We start from the raw sequence: 20,873 nt of genomic DNA on the forward strand, positions 1-20,873 counted from the left end.
ACAGAGGCAGCTCAGTTGGTAGAATGTTTGCCTGGCATTCAAGACGCCTAGGGTTTGATCCCTGGCACCACATAAAACAAATATGATAACACATGCTGTAATTGCAGCCTTCGAAGGTGGAGGCAGAGGCAGGAGGATCTGAAATCCAGTTATATTTGGTACATAGAGTTCAAGGCAACCCTGAAGCCCTGACTAAAAAGTAAAACAAGAAAAGAAAAGCCTCTAAAAAAGGGCCTCTAATGCCTCCCCAGGGGTTAGCACTTGATATCTCTGGAGTTGTCAGTCTTGGCTCCTCTAAGTTGACAACAATGGAAGCTGGCCTGCAGAGACTCACTGGACACCAGCTTGCACTAAGGAAACCCACCTCTGTACAGTGAAAGGACATTGAAGAACCAACCAGAGTGGTCAAAACTCCTGTTTTGTCAACTGCTGAAACCCAGAGTCACATGACTCCATGGTGCCAATATAACTTCTCTCAAAAAGAAATAATCTTAAATGAGCCCATTTAATGCTTTCTTACTTTACAATTACTTTTCTTTATTTTTTGAAATTGTAATATAATCTCATCATTTCTATTCTCCAAACCAACCCACATATCCTCGCTTCCTCTCTTTCAAATTCATAACCTCTCTTTTCCTTTGTTATTTTATACATATATGTATATTCCCTAAACATGTAAACACAGCCTGCACAATCTGTATAATATTATTTGTATGTCTGGCTTCGGTGCTGACCATTTGGTATTAGGCAACCAACTGGCAAAATCACATTTTCTTTTTTTTTTTCTTTTTTTTTTTTTTTTTTTTTTTTGTGACCCACTTCCCTTCCCAGTGGCTATTTCTTGGCAACTTTAAATGCACTTGCTTTATGGTCCATCCTACTATTTGCTTATTTTTCCCTCTCTGGTAACCATGACGGTCTGTCCCTCCAGCTTGTATTTTGATGTTTCTCCCACCTTTTCTTACTACATAGGACTATTTTATACTCACAAAGAACCATTTTAGACTTAGCTGGAAACATTCTTATCAAATGCCATTCCTATGTATCCGTCCGTATACATGGCTAAAAACAAAACAAGTTGCCTAAGCATTGCAAAAATTTATCATATACAGAATTATTTTTGACTCACTTATCCAGAATTTTCCAAGTAACATAACCTGAAAAGCACATTTTCTTAACATAGCATTAAAGTTCATAAAAATGCTAGTTATAGCCAGGTGTGGTGGTGCACGTCTTTAATACCAGCACTCAGGAGGCAGAGGCAGGTGGATTCCTGGGTTCGAGGCCAGACTGGTCTACTAAGTGAGTTCCAGGACACCCAGGGCTATACAGAGAAACCCCGGTCTCAAAAAAAAACCCACCCCACAAGAAAAAAAAAAAAAAAACAAAAACAAAAACAAACAAACAAACAAAAGACAAAAACAAAAAAAGACTGCTTTCAATACAAGGCCTCCAGCCAGCCAATCTTCACAGAAGACCTTGTCTCTACCACTAAGGCATGCTGGACAGTGTCACTTTTACCTTGGGGATGATAGGAGACCCATCCTTCAAGTATCAGGGAATGACACCCAGCTCAAAGGACACTTCTGCACTGCCACCACCGCAGCATCCAAATGAACCCCTACTCCTTTGCTGGTCTCCCCACTTTCCTCCAAGGCCTAGGAACAAGCACTGAAATGTCTTTAAACTGTGAAGCAGTGGCTGGAGAAATGGTTTATTGTAAGAGAACTTCCTGCTCTTCTGGAGGTACCAAGTTTCATTCCCAGCACCCACAACCAAGTAATTCACAGCTGCCTACAACTCCGGCTGCATAAACTCTAAGGAAATCTGCATTCTGAGTGTCACACACAGATACAAATCAATAAAAAGTAAATCCTAAAGAGGAAATCAGACCATGGGAGTCTGAGCCCCAAACCCTCTAACAGCTTCGCCCCACGCCACAGCCAAAGTGCAAACACTCTCCCCAAGGTAAAGCCCAGTGCTATCTGGACCTAAGCCACCCCTCCACACAGGCCCCTCTGCTCTCCCTCACCTCTGATCACAGGCCTTCTGTCTGCCCTGATACTCACATCTCAGCCCTTTTCCAGGACTCATATATGCCTAGGTCTTTGCAAGCAGGCAGCCTCTACATTCCAGACTGCTCAAAGGTCACCTCTGCAGAGATGCCTGTCTTGACTTCAGTTTCCTCCCCTCCAAAACCACATCCTATCCCCAAGTTATGCATAACCTTGATTCATCACTACCTGGCACACAACATGGCATAATCACCTGTCTATCAGTGATGATCAACTAGGGAGGAGCCTTTTACAAATATAAAAGCTCCAGGCCTCACCCAAATCTTATGAAATCAGAATTCAGGAGAGCAGAACCAGGTTCTTCCAGTCCACAGACACCCCCTCCCCCACCAGGCAACTCTGAACACAGCCAGGACTCAGGGCAGCCTACAACAGTACTTTCAAACCCTGGTGCACACAGTGCTCCTGAGAGTGCTGTTAAAATGCAGACTCTATTTCCACAGCTCTGCCATGGAACCTGAGGCTCTGCAAGTTCCACACCACACTGAGTGGTGCTGTCAGGTGAAGCATTTTACAGTTGCAAGGGCCTAAAACTGTGCTCATCAACAGGACTTCCTACAAGTATGGAGAACAAAGTCCTGAATCTACATCATGCAACAGAGTGGCCACCAACCAATGTGGCCACCAAGCATCTGAGACAGAGTAATGTTAACAAAGAGCTGACTTCATTCTTGGGCTACAATGCTGACCAAAAGCCAGAAGTGCAGTTCCCCACCATGAAAGGCCTCTGTAAATTCTTGGCCTAAGGAGCCTTCTGCAGTCTGGATGGATAGGAAAATTCCACCAAAGGCCTAGTTGATCACCAGCCCAAGAGTAGATAAATATTTCCCTAAGGTAGGGACATGGATATGGAAGACTGGATTGAACCACCTTGGAGCCTCTTACACCAGGCTTCCATTCAAGGCCTTTCATCCACATCCCTGATCACATGTAAGCAGTCCAGTCTTCCTGTTCTCTACATCATCACCATAGATGCTCTGATCACATGTAAGTGGTCCCAGTCTTCCTGTTCTCTACATCATCACCATAGATGCTCTGATCACATGTAAGTGGTCCAGTCTTCCTGTTCTCTACATCATCACCATAGATGCTCTGATCACATGTAAGCGGTCCCAGTCTTCCTGTTCTCTATATCATCACCATAGATGCTCTGATCACATGTAAGTGGTCCCAGTCTTCCTGTTCTCTATATCATCACCATAGATGCTCTGATCACATGTAAGTGGTCCAGTCTTCCTGTTCTCTACATCATCACCATAGATGCTCTGATCACATGTAAGTGGTCCAGTCTTCCTGTTCTCTACATCATCACCATAGATGCTCTGATCACATGTAAGCGGTCCCAGTCTTCCTGTTCTCTATATCATCACCATAGATGCTCTGATCACATGTAAGTGGTCCCAGTCTTCCTGTTCTCTACATCATCACCATAGATGCTCTGGCAGACATGACCTCACGTCACTGATCTGCCTGGAGAATCGGTTTCTCACCACGGAACCACAGATTCTTTCAAAGAGAAGAGATGTCTAATCCCTTCACCTAACACACAGCAGCAGGTCCCAAATGAACCACAGCAAGAGCTGGGATGCACAAGGAGTGGTATCATAGTAACTGCACTACTAATCATAAAAGAGAAATTGAATTCAGCTGGAGGGAAACCAATTCCACCCTAACTGATTCAAGACGTTCCAGAGACACCAATTCAGATTTCAGAGCAGCATAAAATGATCACCTGTTAACCTACTCCCTTCCAAGGATACACTGAGAAAAAGGGGGCATCCTTCTGACCATAGATTCAAAATCTGTTAGCCTGGGATTCTTAAGGAGCTGGTTTACAAACAAGTCACAAAGGACTACAACTCAGAATCAAATGCAAGGCCAGTTCCCACTGTAAATGCTGGGCAGAGCCTGGCCCCATGAACAGCATCCCCCTGAGAGTCTGTACAGTCCAGAAGGTCATTTTCCTTTTGCGGTTAGAACAGCAAAGTGATTTCCAAGGTAACCAAGGACAACAGAATAAGAGACTCATGGCATGGAAGGAAAAAGTTAAATTTTAATACTTAAGAGTCAATATCAAATTTATTTTTAAATCAATGCCAAATAAGCAAGGTAGGAATGAATGGAGCTATGAAGAAGTCCTAACAAACAACAGGAGTGTCCCAAGAATGCACACAATGTTTCTCTATTTCCAGAGTATTTTGAAGTAACCAGAGGCTTAAAAAAACTAAGATACAAAAATCAAAGCTGGGAAGAGGGTGGGGGGTGGCCCAGCACAGTTTTCAGATTTATGCCACAACTATTTATTTTCTCCCTTATTTCCAAAGCACAAAGCTGACACCAGTTGCGCTCTGCACTTTGTAAACTGTGCAAAGTAAGTCACCCAGAGAAAGTCATCAGGAAGTGAAAAGTTTCAAACCAGCTACACTCTCACCTGTTACCAAGACAATAAGCTCCTTAGAGAGAATGCATGGGGGCTGGGAAGGCAGCTTAGGGGGTCAGGTGCTTGCTGCACAAGCTTGTGAACCTGCATGGGGATCCCCAGGATTAAGGGGAAGCAGAGACAGGTCCTGGGGAACTGATTCAGGAAAGCTTTGCAAGATCAGCCTCTGTGCTCGGTCAGCACAGGAGCCATCACACACACACACACACACACACACACACACACACACACACACAAACACACACACACACACCCATCCACACACAGGCACACCTAGGCGGAGGGACAACAATTTCCATTTATATGCACACCTTCATCCATTCATCCATTTTCTCCTCCCCTGCTCCATTCTCATTCCAGGGTCTATACAGTAACTACAGTGAAATCTGGTAAAGCAGCTACCATTTATTAAGTCTACTGGGTACTGTACCAGAACCTTCAGAAATAGACATGATTATCTAGACTGTGAACTGGACTGAAAACGGTAAAGGTATATATGAGCAGGGAGGGTCTCATCCCAATTCATACAACTGGAAAGTGATGGAGCCTGACTTGGAGGTGGCTGATCTAGCCTTGGGCAGTTTTGAGAAAGCACCATAACTAAGCATTAGATAACACCCTGCAGTTTGAGAAAGCAGCATCCAGCCAAGTTTAAACTCCACTTGCTGTGTTTATAACCTCAACTAATGTCCTAGCCTCAAATTCCTTATCTGCACAGCAGGGATAGAGATTAAACAACAGTTTGATATCTGTAACACAGGTCAGGGACTGGCTAACTACTGACATTCTAGCTACAGGTGTGCAAGTCAAGAAAGCCTATTTCAGTCAGAAAATGACAACAGCTAGACATATTCTCCATTGGGAGCAATCAGTTTTGCCAAAGTTAATCAGATAAGTTTACTAATTCCATAACTCATTTAAGTAGAAGGCCAGGGACTTATTTTTTTAGTTGTATTTCTATGAAATGCTTAACTTTTTGTATGTCACAAAACCTACCCTAATATCTCATCTGACCATAAAAAGACATTTGCTTAAAGTCTAAGTATTGTAAACATGGTGTGTTATTACACTAGACAGAGAACAACTTTTTGTTTTGGAAGTAAACATTAAATAATGTAGGAGGAGAAAGACAGCATTATTTTAAGTAATCCACACTGAGTCCTTTCACCCTTCAAATCAGTTCATACACACTATTATCTTAGAGTGGATGCTGGCCTCACTTAAAATGAGATAAGCCTGCAAAGAGTTCAGGTTTTCCCTGTTTCCAACTCAAATCCATTTTCTGCTTTGGAGGCTGAGTGAAGCCAGCCTGCAATTTGACAGAATGACCAAATCCAGTCTCTTTAATCTACTCAGTAACTGAGCTCTTGGGTAATCTCCTACACTGCATGCAAAGGCAGCTTTGGGTTCATCCACTATAAACTAAAATTAATGAGAGAGAGGCCATGCCAACTTTAATTGCAACTCCTATTTGCCAGGCTTTCCAACATCTGCCAGTATTACTGACACCTAACTGATTCAATACAATGAGAGAAGCGTCCTAACTTTATAAACATGGGCTGTCTTTTAAGGACATCACACACAAGTGTCCTTTCCACAGAGGGAATCCCACCTTTTTGGATGTAATCATTTTCATAAGCATTAATGATGTATTTTCAAAACACTGTGACTATCTTCCTAGTGCTTTTCAAGGGCCCTCATGGGGGAGGGGCTCTCATCCCCCTCATCCCCCACCTGCCTCATTAAAGGCATCAGTGGCACCTAAAGGCCAGGCTGAGAAAAGTGGACTAAAGCAATCTGCTCTCACTGAATTTGCTACAAAAAATTTACAAGCAGATCTTTGGGAAGACAGGAGAGAGAAAAGAAAGGGGACTAGGGTGAAGGAGAAGAACGGATACCCTAGCTCACTTCCAAGAGCAGGATGCTGAACCGAGTATTTTTCATTGAGTCTAGTCCTGACTGTGTAGACATTTTACACGTAAGAATAATAGTCTAGTCCCCCACCCCACCCCACCCCCCACCCCCGCCCAGGCAAAGCCTAATAGCGAATGCTTTGTTCAAGCAAGGGGAAAGGATATAATGACATAGCTTAATTTAAAAGCTCTCCGAACACCAATCTCTGGCACAAGTATTTTAAAATGTCTACCTTGATCTTAAAATTCTGAGCAAAAGAAATATAGTCATCGGTTCACTACTGCTACACATGTGTGTCTCGTTCTCCAGCTACCTTTTGTGAGTCTAGCTGGACGCACAAAGCCTACAGAGCTGAAAACACGAAACTCTAAATTCTGTTGGGGAGGTAAAGAAAATGATGTAAGTGAGGCTTTCCCAAGCTGTGGACAGCCGTGGTCTCTGGACTCACACAGCCTCTTCCAAGCCTGCTTTATTTTCAACCCAAACTGCTTCCTTCTCGCAGTCCCTCTTCCCCAGGGTCTGGAGAGCTCACTGCTTAGCCACTCAATACAATGACTATGCAGTTATCCAGGTGGATAACTTACCCAGGTTAAGGGCAAAGGAGCTGATCATACTGTCAACAGGCACCACACAGGTAGCCCAGAAGTGGCCACCAAAGACCTTTTGTACCTCAAAGAGACCATTCTCCACATCCCTCTACAGCGCTGCTCTGTGGCACATTGTGGGAACTGCCAGGCCTCCCAAGATGGGATGGGCACCCGTGCCTAAGCAGCTTGGGGTCCCTGGATCTGCTCTACATGTTGGCTCAGAAGCCACAGCTGCCCCCGCCGGGCTAAGTCCGGAACAAGTTGGAGAGGTCCGCGCAGGGAGACCCATCAACCCGGGGCCGCAGAGCTCGCAGGGTTCCCCGGCTCGAAGCCGCCACAGACTCTGCAGCTGAAGTTGACCTCTCCGAGGATGGGAGCAAAGAACCTGAAACCCTGCGCTGGAAATGGGAATAGAGGAGCGTTCCCAAAAAAAGGCCCAAGGTGGCCAAGCAGCCTCTCCCTAGAGCAGGGAACAAAGGGCTTCTGTGTCGGGCACTGCTGGTCCGGCTGCGTCCGGCTTTGGGGGACCAGAAACTTTTCCCGGGTGAGGGCGCAGGCGGAGGACACTGGGTATCGGGCACCAGGCGCGGAAGCCTAGCGGGTGGCCAGGGCGCAGCCCGATCCCCGCGACCCTAGCCTCCCTCAGGGCGCGGGCTACGCTACCGCTCACCTCATCGATGGCCGCCACGGTGTCCCGGCACTGGGCCGTGCCCGTGGTGAAGCAAGAGGCCGTGGGCGCCTTATAATCTTCAAGGGTCTCGGCCACGAATTCCGACACGGAGATCTGGTCCAGCATCGCCAGGGCGCCGGGGCGCGGACTGCGGCCGCCTCAGTCGCCCAGGGCACGGGCTCCGACCCCGCCGCCGCTCCGGGACTTGAACAAAGGGGAGCGCGGGCGCGGAAGTCGCCGCGGGGCGCGGGAGCCACCGCGGGACGCCCGGTGGCAGCAGGGGCGCGCGCAGCCCGCAGCTCTGCCCGCTGTGCTCCGGGAGCTGCAGCTACCGAGTCCTCTGCAAAGGAGCCCAGATGCGGGGACGCACAGTCAGGGGGAACTACGCGCCACCAAGCCGCTGTCCGGGACGCCTCCCGCGGAAAGGGGAGGGCCCGGCTGGAGAGGGCGCGGAGGCCCGCTCGGCGGGGCGGGGCGGGGCGGGCCGGGGCGCAGGCCTGGCCGCCAATCGGGTCGCCCGCCGCTACCGCGCCACCAGGAAGCGGAGGCCTCAGCAAGGAGGGCTACCTGCGCTCAGGGCCTGTCAGTGGCTGTGGGCTGCTGCATTACCTCTGCCTTCCGGACCTGCTTGGGTTCGAGGGCGCGCCCTCTCGTAAGCTGCGATGCCCGGCTCCCACCCCGCACCCGCCATGACCTCTAGCAACATTGCCCAAAGGGCGTGGAGTGGAACTGGGGATACTGGCTTCCCGGCTGGAAGGGAGCCCACCCTTTTGCTCCCCAATCCCACTGTTAGCCTCAGAACCCCCTGAGTCCCCCACCAGCACCTCAGGAAAGGGCCAGTGAGATAGTGTGGGTAGCTCGCCCTCTACAAGACAGTGAAATCCTCCAGGGCACTTTAGAGGGACAAGATGTAGGGACAGTTAGTTGGGGATGCAATGATAGGGACCATGTTCTGTCTGTGCTCCTTCTCACAGCCTTAAGAAGCCAGGGATAAGGGGTAAAGGCACGTGTTTTGCATAGGGAGTTGACCATGGTACAAGCCGAATGGAAATTCAAACCCATGACCTTCGAATTGGAAGAATACTCCAACCCCTATTAAGCATCCTGTCCCCTAAGCTTGTACAATTAGGGACACTCCCAGTTACCTGAAGACAGTTTTAGGGTGCTAGGCCAGGCTTCACCCTGAGAAAAATCATAGAATGCAGTGATGTGCTGTGGGAAGTGGGGGATACCCAAGAGAACCAGAGGTACAGATGGTTCTCAGAGAGTACTCCAACCCACAGCTGACTGATCACAGACAAAATTGGGCCAATAAATCATCTGAATTAGGACATTTTCATCTATATATCATTCAGAAATTCTCAGCTGTATTTTAAAAACCCAGAGGTTCTGAAGACACTAGTCAAAAATCACACCCTCTAACTCCCTAGGCAAGAGGCATGGTTACTGCTGCTGCCAACAATACAGCCTAGAGAAACTTTACAAAAACCTTTTGTGGGTCTGAAAAAAAGGGAATGTGAGGGACATTATAAGCCCAACATGGGAAATAAAAGTGGTCTCCTGCTGCCATAGGACAGTAGACCAGTCCATCTTTTTAAGGCTCCTATGTACAAATATGCTGTATGAGGTAGCAGCTGAGGTCAGACATTATGTATGGCTTCTGGTATTTTACCAGCACTGCCTGTGAATAAGTTCAGCCTTCAAAAATAGCTGTGCCAGTGAGTAGCTTTTATTCATGCACAAGGCAATAAACTGCAATCCCAAAACTCTGCAACTCTCTGCCACTTTCCACTGTTGTGAACATCCTTCCATTTAGTGTCTCAGGGACACACCTATCTCAGCATGTATAACTCGAGGATATTGTGTTATAGTACAGGCTCTCCTTCACAAGGCAATTTTCTGATCCCTCTGCCTCTCTTCCCACCTATAAGTCCTTTTGTTCTTCTCTGAAATTGAAGAATATTCCCTGTAACTTTTCAAGGTTTTATTTTTGGAAACCTGGTCTCTGTGATGCTTTGGGAAGTTGAAAGTTGTGTTTTTCCTTAGCATAATATAGTACCAGTCAAACGAATCAATGTGTCTAAAACACACCCACAGACACACATACACAGACACAGACAGACACACAGACACACACACAGACACACTAACACACACAGACAAACATACACACACACACACAGAGACATACACACAGACACACACAGACATATACACAAACATACAGACACACACACACTCAGGCATATAATACACAGACACATACACACACAGACACACACACAGACACACACACAGGCACACACAGGCACATACACACACACAGAGAAACACACACACACTCAGGCACATAATACACAGACACACACACACACAAACACACACACAGACACACACACACAGACACACACAAAGGGACACACACACAAACACAGACACAGACACACACACACACACAGACATGAACATAATTTAAAGTTTAAATGTTGAACAGGAATCAAGAGAACACTACCCACTCCTTTGTATGTGGTACTGAGGATTGAATCCAAGGCCTTGAACCTATAGGCAAGTGCTCGAACACAGAGTTACTACCCCAGCCCTCATTTACATATTTTTAATGCATCGAGAAAAGAAAATGCTGATATTACCATTAGAGACATGGACACCACTAACTTTATTTTTAAAAATATCTGAAATATCTATTTTTAAAAATCATTCTTGTTGGGCAAGGTGTCACATCCCTTTAACCCCAGCACTCAGGAGTCAGAGACAGGTGGATCTCTATGAGTTTAAGGACAGCCAAGTCTACAAAGTGAGTTCCAGGATAGCCAGGGCTCTATACAGACAAACCCTGAGTCAAAAAATATATATAATAATTCTCAAGGATAAAATTGTCCTAAAACTGAATTGTGGCAATATACAATTTCACTTATCCCATACCATACAAACATTTATGTTTTGCTGTAAAATATAAATGCCTTTGATCATACAGTATTCTTGTAGACCTCACTAGGGGCTGGTTCAAAATACATACCATGTAAAACTATGTTACTTTTAAAGTCTGAGAAATTATGAATCCATAGATATTTGAGCCTATATTTTTCATATAAAAGACTATAGTCCTATTTTTTTTTTATCTTGGGTGTACTGGTCTGGTTTTGTTGCTCTAATATACCTGAGGTTGAAATTTTTTTTTAAAGATTTTTTATTTAACTACACTGTAGCTATCTTCAGATGCACCAGAAGAGGGCATCAGATCCCATTACAGATGGTTGTGAGCCACCATGTGGTTGCTGGGATTTGAACTCAGGACCTTCGGGAAGCAGTCAGTGCTCTTAACTGCTGAGCCATCTCTCCAGCCCGAGGTTGAAATATTTGAAGAAGAGGTTGGCTAGGATGTTGCCCAAATGGTACATTGTTAGTGCTTGTCTGGAGTATATAGAGCCTGTGGGTTCATCTCTACACCGGGAGATAATAAGAACAGCAAGGGGAGGGGAGAGGGGAGGAAGTTAGCTAGTGGTTTTGGAAGCTGCCCTGGTTAGTTTTGTCAACTGGACACAAACCTAGATATAACTGGAAGGTGAATCTCAGTCAAGGAATTGTTTCCATCAGATTGGGATTCAGACATGTCTGTATGACATTTTCATGATTATTAATTGATGTAGATGGCCCAGTCCACTGTGGGTGGCACAATTCCTAGGCAGGTGAGCCTGGCCTGTGTAAGAAAGAGGCTAAGTAGATCAAGGAAGGCAAGCCAGTAAGCACCATTTCTCTCCGGTCTCTGCTTCTGCCTCCAGTTCCTGCCTTGGCTTTCCTGAATGATGGTCTATAACCTGTAGCCCAGTTAAACCCTTTCCTTCCTCGAGTTCCTTTTAATCAGTGTTTTATCACAGCACAGAAAACAAACTAGGACAGAGGTGTACAGTCTAAGATCAAGCAGCCCCTTCCATGTAGCTTCACGTAGGTGGTAGCATAATGTTGACATTATTTACTTGTAAAATTAATCACAGGCTGGAAGCCAGAAAAACAGACATCAACTCCCTACTTTAGAACTCACTTTAATGAGAACTAATGGAGGTTCCCAAGAAAACTCCCTTAATTGCTTCCAAGGATAGTACCCTCAGTGCCCTAACTCCTCCTAGTCCCCACCTGAGCCCCACCATGACACCAAAGCCAAGGCTCCAATACGAGGACCATTAGGGGACAAACCACATAAGAGCAGTAGCAGAGAGAGAAAGGGTTTGTTATCCCAGAAGTTGGGATAAGCAAGAACTATGCATAAATTCATACAAGTTCATTTCAGATCAGTTTTATTTTGTTTTGTTTTTGTTTTTGTTTTTTCTTTGACACAGGGTTTCTCTGTGTAGCCCTGGCTGTCCAGAAACTCACTTTGTAGACCAGGCTGGCCTCAAATTCAGAAATCTGCCTGCCCCTGCCTCTCGAGTGCTGGGATTAAAGGCATGTGCCACCACGTCCAGCACTTCAGATCAGTTTTACCACTGAGAGTTATTTTTAAAAACTAGACCTTTGCCAGGTGTGGTGGCCATACCTTTAATCCCAGCACTCTGAAGAAAGAAACAGGCAGATCTCTCTTAGGCTGTGGCTAACCTGGGCTGCAGAGTGAGACCCTCTCTCAGACAAGTGGATTCTTTTTGAGACTTTGAAGAGCTAAAAAGGTCTGGATAAAGACTTGTAGACCTCTGATGACATCATCAGCATCCTCTCAACAGTGCTTCTGGGAGGTAATGGAAGCTAGCAGACAGGCCTTTGTTGGGGAAGTGTTACTAGATCCTTTCAGGGAAGAAAATACTGGAAGTCTGGCTTCTCTCCTCTCTCTGATTCCCTTCTGTCATGCTGTGAGCATCTCCCCTCCCCTGCATTCTTCCACCACAATGTCTTGCCTCACCTAAAGTCCCCTAACCAGCAAGACCAAAAGACAGAAATCTCTAATCCTGTGAGCCAACATAAGCTTCATCCTTTACTCAATCCAGCTAAGGAAACCAAAGGAAGAAGGATAGAAAAGCCCATGCCTGGTGCACAGTAAGATTGGCTAACAGCCCATTTTCCAGAGGAATGTTCTGCCTCTAGTAATTCCCAAGAACCTGAGATTTCTCACTGTCCAGCCAAGAGAAAAGGTAATGTTCTCAGCTCCAGAATTTTCTGAAGGCTTGGCTGGTTTAACACAGACATTTCCAGTTTGCTTGAAGATAACTTGTAAATGATTACTCTTGGAATGAAAGGTCTGGGTCTTAAAGGAACTTTGTGGTAAACAATGCAATAAAATAGGGACACCCACAAGGACCCGTGATGTGAACAGGGAAATGTCACTGGGACTTTCACCTCCACCTCATAGAGTACTTGCCCCCAGATAATGTTGTGAAAGCAACACATTTACACCCCAAGGTGAGAGACAGCCACATGTATGTGTCACTCACCTCATGGTTTGTGCTTTGGGGACAGAGGCAGGGAAGGATTTGGCAGCACACAATTATAACACAGATGGAAACTTAGATCTGGGGGTCAATTTTTTGCTGGTGTGCCCAAAGACCAGAGAGGGTGTCAGATCCCCTTGAACTGGAGTTACAGATAGTTGTTTTGGGTTTTTGGTTTTGGTTTTGGTTTTGATTTTTTTTTTCAAGACAGGGTTTCTCTGTATAGCCCTGGCTGTCCTGGAATTCACTCTATAGAACAGACTGGCCTCTAACTCAGAAATGCACCTGCCTCTGCCTCCCAATTGTTTGGATTAAAGGAATGTGCCACCACTGCCTGGCCAGATAGTTGTAAGCCACCATGTGAGTGCTAGGAACTAAACCCCATTCCTCTGGAGGAGCAACAAGTGCTTTTAACTGCCAAGTCATCATTTCTCCACCCTACCACTATCTTTAAAACACACTCACACGCATGCACACACATGTACAAGTGCACACATACACATGCACACACACATGCACAAGTGCACACATATACATGCACACATACACACACATTTTAAAGTTTTTGTCATTATTGTATGTGGTTGTTTGCTTTTATGTATGTCTGTGCACCACATGCATACAGTGCTCTCAGAGACCAGAGAGGGCATCACATCCCCTGGAACTGGAATGACAGATGATTGTAAACTTCTGTGCTGGGCGTTGAACCTGCTCTCAACCTCTGAATCATCCCCCCTTTAAAAGGTGTTCTTCCACTGAGCTATGCCCTAGATGTTCTCATGTCTACACCACGAGTCTTTGCTCTAGTGTTCATGATCCCTTTATCCATGTTTTGTGTTTGTTTCTGCAAAGAAAGAAAATACCTTAGGAAGCTCATCCTTGGGCCCAGACACTTGTGTTTGTTCTTATTTTTTGAGACAGGGTCAACTTTGTAGCCTGGATAGCCTGGAATTTTCCTGTAGACCAGGCTGGCCTCAAATTCACAGAGATTTGCCTGCCTATACATTCCTGAGTTCTGGGATTAAAAGTAAGTGCCACCATGCCCAGTTTAGGCCTCAACATTTGAAAATGTGTGTTTTCTGGATCACCTTATGGCTGACTTTAGAAAACGAATGACAAGCACATCTATCCTCAGCTTATTTAACAGAACAGCACACAAAGACTGTTTATTTTGTCATTTTAATAAAGTCTGTAGACTCTCTGTGCTGAAATAACGTAGTCAGTCCTAGATAAAGGAGCCTTAAACTAGGGTCTGTGGCAGCTAGTCAGGTGAGCTCTGCTACCCAGTCAGGAAAGCTGGGTTTGGGAACTTGTGTGTGTGGTAGAAATACTACATGGTGGTATGTCACTGTGCATCTCTTCCCAGTTCCATAGTCTGGCAGCTTGAAATTGCTTCGTAGGTGTATTTACACCAGAAAAATGGGCAGCCGCTGACCATGACTGGACTTCTTGCTTAAGTGATTGTCTGAGCCAAACAAGGCAGAGGAATGTTGTGACTTTGTTGAGGATTATATTCACAGGCAGGCACATCTGAGCCACTGCATTGTGAGTAGCAAAGATGTTTGTGGAAAAACGCTGCCAATCCTCTCTGTTATAGCAAGGAGCCACAGGTGTCATAGGCAGATGAAGTTACACCAGACATCTTTACCAGCCTTGCTTGCTCATTAACATAAACAAATGCCAACTGACAATGATGTCGGAAAGAGACTCATCTGTCAATGACAGCAGCTACTTCTTTGCTGACTGAGCTGGATAATAAGCATTTCTTCTACGTCTTATTTTGTCCAGGCATGGTTAAACTGCAGACTGGGTATTGATGCAAGCACTTGGCAAAAATCAATGGAAGCATCTATGAGAATCAATCAGCTACATCGGCTTCGCTATAGAGTAGCAGTTATCTCTGAATCCTTTGCAGGCTGGGTGCTGTCCAGTCTGTAAGTCAGAAAACATAAAATAAGTGTATTTATGGATATACACACACATCTATTTTCAGAGACTAGGCTTTCAGTATTTACCAGCCCACTTTGAATACAATTCTACCTTTCCTGCCAACAGGCAGAGCAGTGGCCCTCCCAACTCTGATTCATGCTCCTGGAATTAAATACGTATAGGAATAAAGCCCTGATATGCTGAAATGCAAGCAAAGACAACTAGTGTTATAAATATTTGTCTTTCAGCAATTAAGGGAATGCCATTTGTTGTTTTCAAGCACTTAGAATAATACAAACAAGTGCCAGCGAAGGGCGGGGTTTGTTTTCATGGGAAAGCAAAACAAAAAATGAATAAATAAGAGTTTAATTAGCACTCCATATGCAGATAGCTCTTGCTAAAGCTTTTAAAGAGTGCTTGCAATACTTTATTTTTTTCTTAGATCACAGCACTCTCTTCATAGCTGAGTAAGGTGGTGCATGCCTGTGATCCCAGCACTGGTGAGGCTGAGTGGGAAGCTTAGGAATTTGAAGCTACAAATTCTGGGCAGCAGAGCCGATTAGAAGCCAGACATAGTGAGATCCTATTTCTAGAAAACAAAACAAACAAACAAAAAATCCCTCTTCCTTCAGCATGTGGATGTATTCATAGGTTTCTCTCCCTCTCCTTTAGATGGGGCAGGCATTTCTCCAATGTTTTCCTATTGTCTATGAAATAAAACTGAAGCTCTTGATTCTACTCTAGCCCTTCCCCCAACCCTTCTCCCAGCTACCCTCTGACCTCTAAGCACCTCCAAACCTTGCCTGCCTGTGTAGGGGCCTTCCACTAAGAATAACTTTGACAGATTCTGTGGAAATCAGCCATGAATGACTGGGAAACTTTTTTTATTATGCATTTCATAACATGGGCATAGTATATAATATGCTGCATAGCCTTCTAACAGGAACAGATGACCATAGCTGAGTGATTTTTCTCATCAGCCTGGGAAAACACTTCCTTAGTCAATGTTCTCCAGGCCCTTGGGACTGAACTTGAGCAGCTGTTTCCTTGCCCCTGTTGGTGAAATTGTGGATGTATGCAGTGGACGCCCCAAGGATGATCAAGCACACCCCCATAATGGCGAGGCCAGGGAGAATCTAGAACCACAACTCCACACCATTACTCACACACCAACCCATCACTGAATCCTCAGAGGTGACCCAGCTTTACCTCTCTTCCACTGAGAAACTTACTTTCTTTCTTTCTTTCTTTCTTTCTTTCTTTCTTTCTTTCTTTCTTTCTTTCTTTCTTTCTTTCTTTCTTTCTTTCTTCCTTCCTTCCTTCCTTCCTTCCTTCCTTCCTTTCTTCCTTTCTTCCTTTCTTCCTTTCTTCCTTTCTTCCTTTCTTTTGTTTTTGTTTTTTGAGACAGTGTTTCTCTGTATAGCCCTGGCTGTCCTGGAACTCACTTTGTAGACCAGGCTGGCCTCAAACACAGAAATCTGCCTGCCTCTGCCACTCGAGTGCTGGGATTAAAGGCATGTGCCACCATGCCCGGTTTGAGAAACTTTCTTGACCACACCATTCATTCACCTGTAGAGAGTTGAGAAGTTGCAACACTCACCCAAGAGCCCCACACTAAAGCATCTGCAGTACACTAGACCTGCTCAGCAGAGAGTGTCAGCCACATCCTTGAGATTTCAAGCTGCGCTTCCCAGCAGCTCACAGTGCCCCTGTGTGTTTCCCCACTGAGAGCAACTCTGCTCCTCATTGGCTTCCTGTAGGACAGGCTAGCTATCTTTTGACCCTGGAACATTGTTGGGAGCTTCCTCATCTTCACACACCTTCATACCCTTGCACCAAATCCTTGGCCTGGAACACTTTCTTTTTCTTGACTGCTTGGGAAGTGTCTTGGTCATCTTTCAGAATCAACCCCAAACCTGAGCCTGAGGGTCCAGCTCTTTTCAATTCTTTCTCAGCCTGTCTGGGCAAAATTTGTGGTCTTGGCTACTCTCCTTCCTTGAAGCATTAGACAGAGAATCTGTAAGGCAGCAGAAAAGAAACAGAGCAGAGCACAGCACTAAGATCTTGGCGCATGGGGGCAGCAGGGAGGGACATCGTCTTGGAGACTGGGAAGAGGAAAGGGATGAGCAACTGTCGGAGGTTAGACAAGGAGGAGGATAATGACTGGAATTGTAGAAAAAAGAATTATTATTAATATGAATAATACTAATAGATCTTGGTGCACAGTGAGATGCCTACCACCCTTTTCTCTGCCTGTCTCCATCCTCACTGGCATGTGAAGTGATTGGTTTTTGGCCAAATATTGAGTCAGACAAGGTGAGAGCACTCATTTCACTGAACTTACAATACATCTCAACCCCAATCTGTTCTAGAAGCTTCCATTATAGAACAATTTGCACTTATCGGTAAAGCATCTGCTTCTTAATATTTATTTATTTATTTATTTATTTATTTATTTATTTATTTATTTATTATATGTAAGTACACTGTAGTTGTCTTCAGACACGCCAGAAGAGAGCATCTATTGTACTATGGGGATTTAATCTAAGAAAAATCAGAGGTTTGGGTCTCTATCATATGAATGTGTCATTTTGAAGTTGTGTGTGTGTTTAGGCTCATGTGACCCCCAGGTTATCCTCTAAATTGATACATAGCTAAGGATAACCTTGAACTCCTGAGCCTCCTGCCTCTACCTCTCATATGTGGGAATACACTCTATGCACAGTTTATTTTGTTCTGGGGTCAGGGCGGGGGCGGGGGTGGGTGGAGTTACAACTCAGAGTTTTGTGCATGCTGGAGAAGGAATCTATCACTGAGCTACATCTACAGTCCTCCTGTGAGTCCTATTGAGAGAAACAAAATGAGGTGACATAATAATAACTGGGGCAGGGGCAGGACATCAACAGTGGCAGTCAGAAAAGGCTTCCTAGTGGAAGCAACTTTCTAGCTAAATCTGAGATGAAGAGAAGAAACAGCTGAGCCTAAGGGACTGGGGAGAGTCCTCCAAAGGAATGTAGAGAGGCAAGGCCCTGAGGTGGGAACTTGTTAGCTGTGAGAAAGAATGCCTTACAAGGGTTAGAGTCCTGCCCACAAAGGAAAACAAAGCCTATCCCGTCCCACGGGATTCAGTTATTTGTGGGTGCGAGGGGGACCACAAACCTGGAAGGGGATTAGAGGAAGGGAAAGAAAGCAGGAGACCAAGCAAATTTGTCCAGGTCTTGTTTATTAGGCTGAGGTGCCTTCTTTTTAAAGCATACATCTCGGGAATTAGGGGAGGGGTCGAGGGGGAATTTTACAAAGAACAAAGAAGTGGGCATCTGCTGACATAAGGGGGCGAAGGCAGGCACCAGGCAGCGGGAACTCTGCATCTTATCTTCGGAACATATATCCTCCTTGACAGCCTTGGGTGTCAGGCTGAGCTCAGGCGTAACTCCTGTCCTTGGATGCCATGGGAGTTCAGGAAGAGATAGGGAAGAGGGGACTATAATTCAGCTTTTACAGCCTCAGGTGCCAGGAAGGGAATAGGGAGGAGGGGGTGATAACCAGCTCCTAGCAAAGGCCATTTCGCCTAGGGAGATTGTGAAGGACTTGCTTTCTCAAGGGATGGTATCTGACAAAAGCCAGTGCTGCAGACATTGGCAGGCACTGACTGCACAGGGACCTAGAACCTTCTGGAGTGTGGCTTTTCATGTCTGCAACTAACACAACTGTCCTTTCACTTTAAAAACAAAGAAGACTTGACTCTGGTTAGATGGCTCAGCAGGTAAAGTGGTCACTGCTCCAGCATGGGGATCCCTAACACTCGGGTACAAACTAGGTGTGGCAGCTTTTCATCCCGTTGTTGATAGACAGAGGCAGGAGAATCCCAGGGACACACTGCCCAGCACTGTAGCCAATTGGTGAGCATCAGGTTGAGCAAGAGACCCTGTCTAAGCTTAACAAGACAAGAGGGAAGGGAAGCAATGAAAGGGGATATCCAACAATCAAATGTTAACAGTACTCCAGAAACTCACACACATGCATACACCACATACTACACACACACACACACACACACACACACACACACACACACATACACACACTAATATTCCTTTGGCTTCTTGTAGAGAAATGGTTTCATGGGTTAAGGGTGGAGCCAAAACAGATGGTAAAGCACTTATTAGTAATAGAAAGTCAGATTACATCCACCTGTTAAATTAATTACCTTATGTTATTTGTACAAAATGACAGGGTTCATTATCAAATTATACATGGGTGTGCTTTGGCAGCACGCATCAAGGAAGTAAAGGTAGAAGCCACAGTGGGCGCCAGATAAACGGGGCTCCAGGCAGTGCTGGTCCTACTACCTGCTGCTAAGCAAGCAAGCGATGGAGGTGAGCATGGTGATGAGCTACAGGCCACAGAATGCAAGAATTAGAAGCTTTTGTTGGATGCTGGGTTTTAAGAGCCTATCAGAGATCTGGAAGAGTCCCTCCTGACCAAGCACTAACTTTTCATTGGATTCTTAATTCTCATAATGTGTCTCCTCCAAGACCAATCTGGTACTTCCTAAAAGCTTGGCTGAAAAATAGCTGGCACAGTCAACTGCATGTTAATCACGGACTAATTAATTAATCACTAATTAATTACTACTAATTAAGAAAATGCCCTACAAACTTGCCTATGGGTTATATAAAGTATATGATTTGGATAGCTAGAGAATACATATCTGGAGATATACATATACACAGATATGAATATGTGTGTATAGCCATCTACAAATATCACAATCAAAATCGTAAATCAAATGGGTATAGCCTAAAAAAATTTAGGAATGACTGAAAATTCAAATTAAAGTTCAGTGGAAACAGTAGACTATTTAGCATGCAACAAACCCTGTGTCTTAGTTATGGTTCCTGTTGCTGAGACAAAACACCATGACCAAAGCTGGTGATGCTACACACCTTTCATCCAGCACATGGGAGGCAGAGGCAGGCAGATTTCTGAGTTTGAGGTCAGCTTTGTTTACAGAGGGAGTTATGAGGCTGCTGGGCCTACATGGAGAAACTGGCCTCTGTCTCCAAAAACAAACAAAACAACCCTGAACAAACCAAAGAACAAAAGCAAATTGGGAAGGAGAGTAAAGGGTTAATTCCATCTTTTGCTTCCACATCACTGTTCCTTATTAAAGGAAGTAGGGGCAGGAACTCAGGGCAGGTACTGAAGCAGAGGCCAGTGAGAAGGGCTACTTACTGGCTTGTTCCTCATGAGTTGCTCGGCCTGCTTATACATTCCAGGACCACCTGCCCAGAGGTGCCCAAATGGGTAGGGCCTGACCCTAATAGTTACTAATTAAGAAAATGCCCTACAGTCTTACCTACAGGTCAGTTTTGTGGAGGTATTTCTTAAAAAATATGGTTCACTCTTCCAGCTTGCGTCAAGTTCATATACGAAAAGAGATAGATGAATAAATAAATACATTTACCCAGGAAACCCTGGTTTCATCCCCAATACCACAAAATAGGAAAGTAGATAATTTTTGACAAATATAGATTATAGATGATAGTGGTGAATAATAGAAGACAGATGACCAGATAGATAGATTGATAGATAAATTATGGATAGATAGATAGATAGATAGATAGATAGATAGATAGATAGATAGATAGATAGATAGATAGATAGAGAAGATGATAGAAAATAACGATATAGGTGATAGGTAAAGACAATAGAAGAGAGATGGATGACAGATACAATACTATCTATAGATGATAGGGAATAATAAGGTATATGACCAGCAGATGAAGAGGTAAGAAAAGAGAAGACGGAGCTAGGTAGATAACA

General features: G+C 44.9%; 1 protein-coding gene across 2 annotated transcripts in view; it reads right to left on the reverse strand.

The window, feature by feature from the left end:
• Gm17330 (predicted gene, 17330) overlaps positions 1–8,419 on the reverse strand; it is an 84,709-nt gene extending 76,290 nt beyond the window's left edge. Inside the window, exon 1 of one of the 2 annotated variants that reach the window (NM_001378694.1) lies at positions 7,687–8,165. In NM_001378694.1, coding sequence (NP_001365623.1) covers positions 7,687–7,812 — 126 coding nt within the window. In that variant the 5' untranslated portion in view covers positions 7,813–8,165. Of the gene's footprint in view, positions 1–7,686 lie in introns of both variants that reach the window. The other variant, XM_030247060.1, reaches the window with a different exon arrangement.
• Positions 8,420–20,873: the final 12,454 nt, after the last annotated feature.

This window comes from Mus musculus, chromosome 12 (assembly GCF_000001635.26).
Source record: "Mus musculus strain C57BL/6J chromosome 12, GRCm38.p6 C57BL/6J".
NCBI lineage: Eukaryota > Metazoa > Chordata > Mammalia > Rodentia > Muridae > Mus > Mus musculus.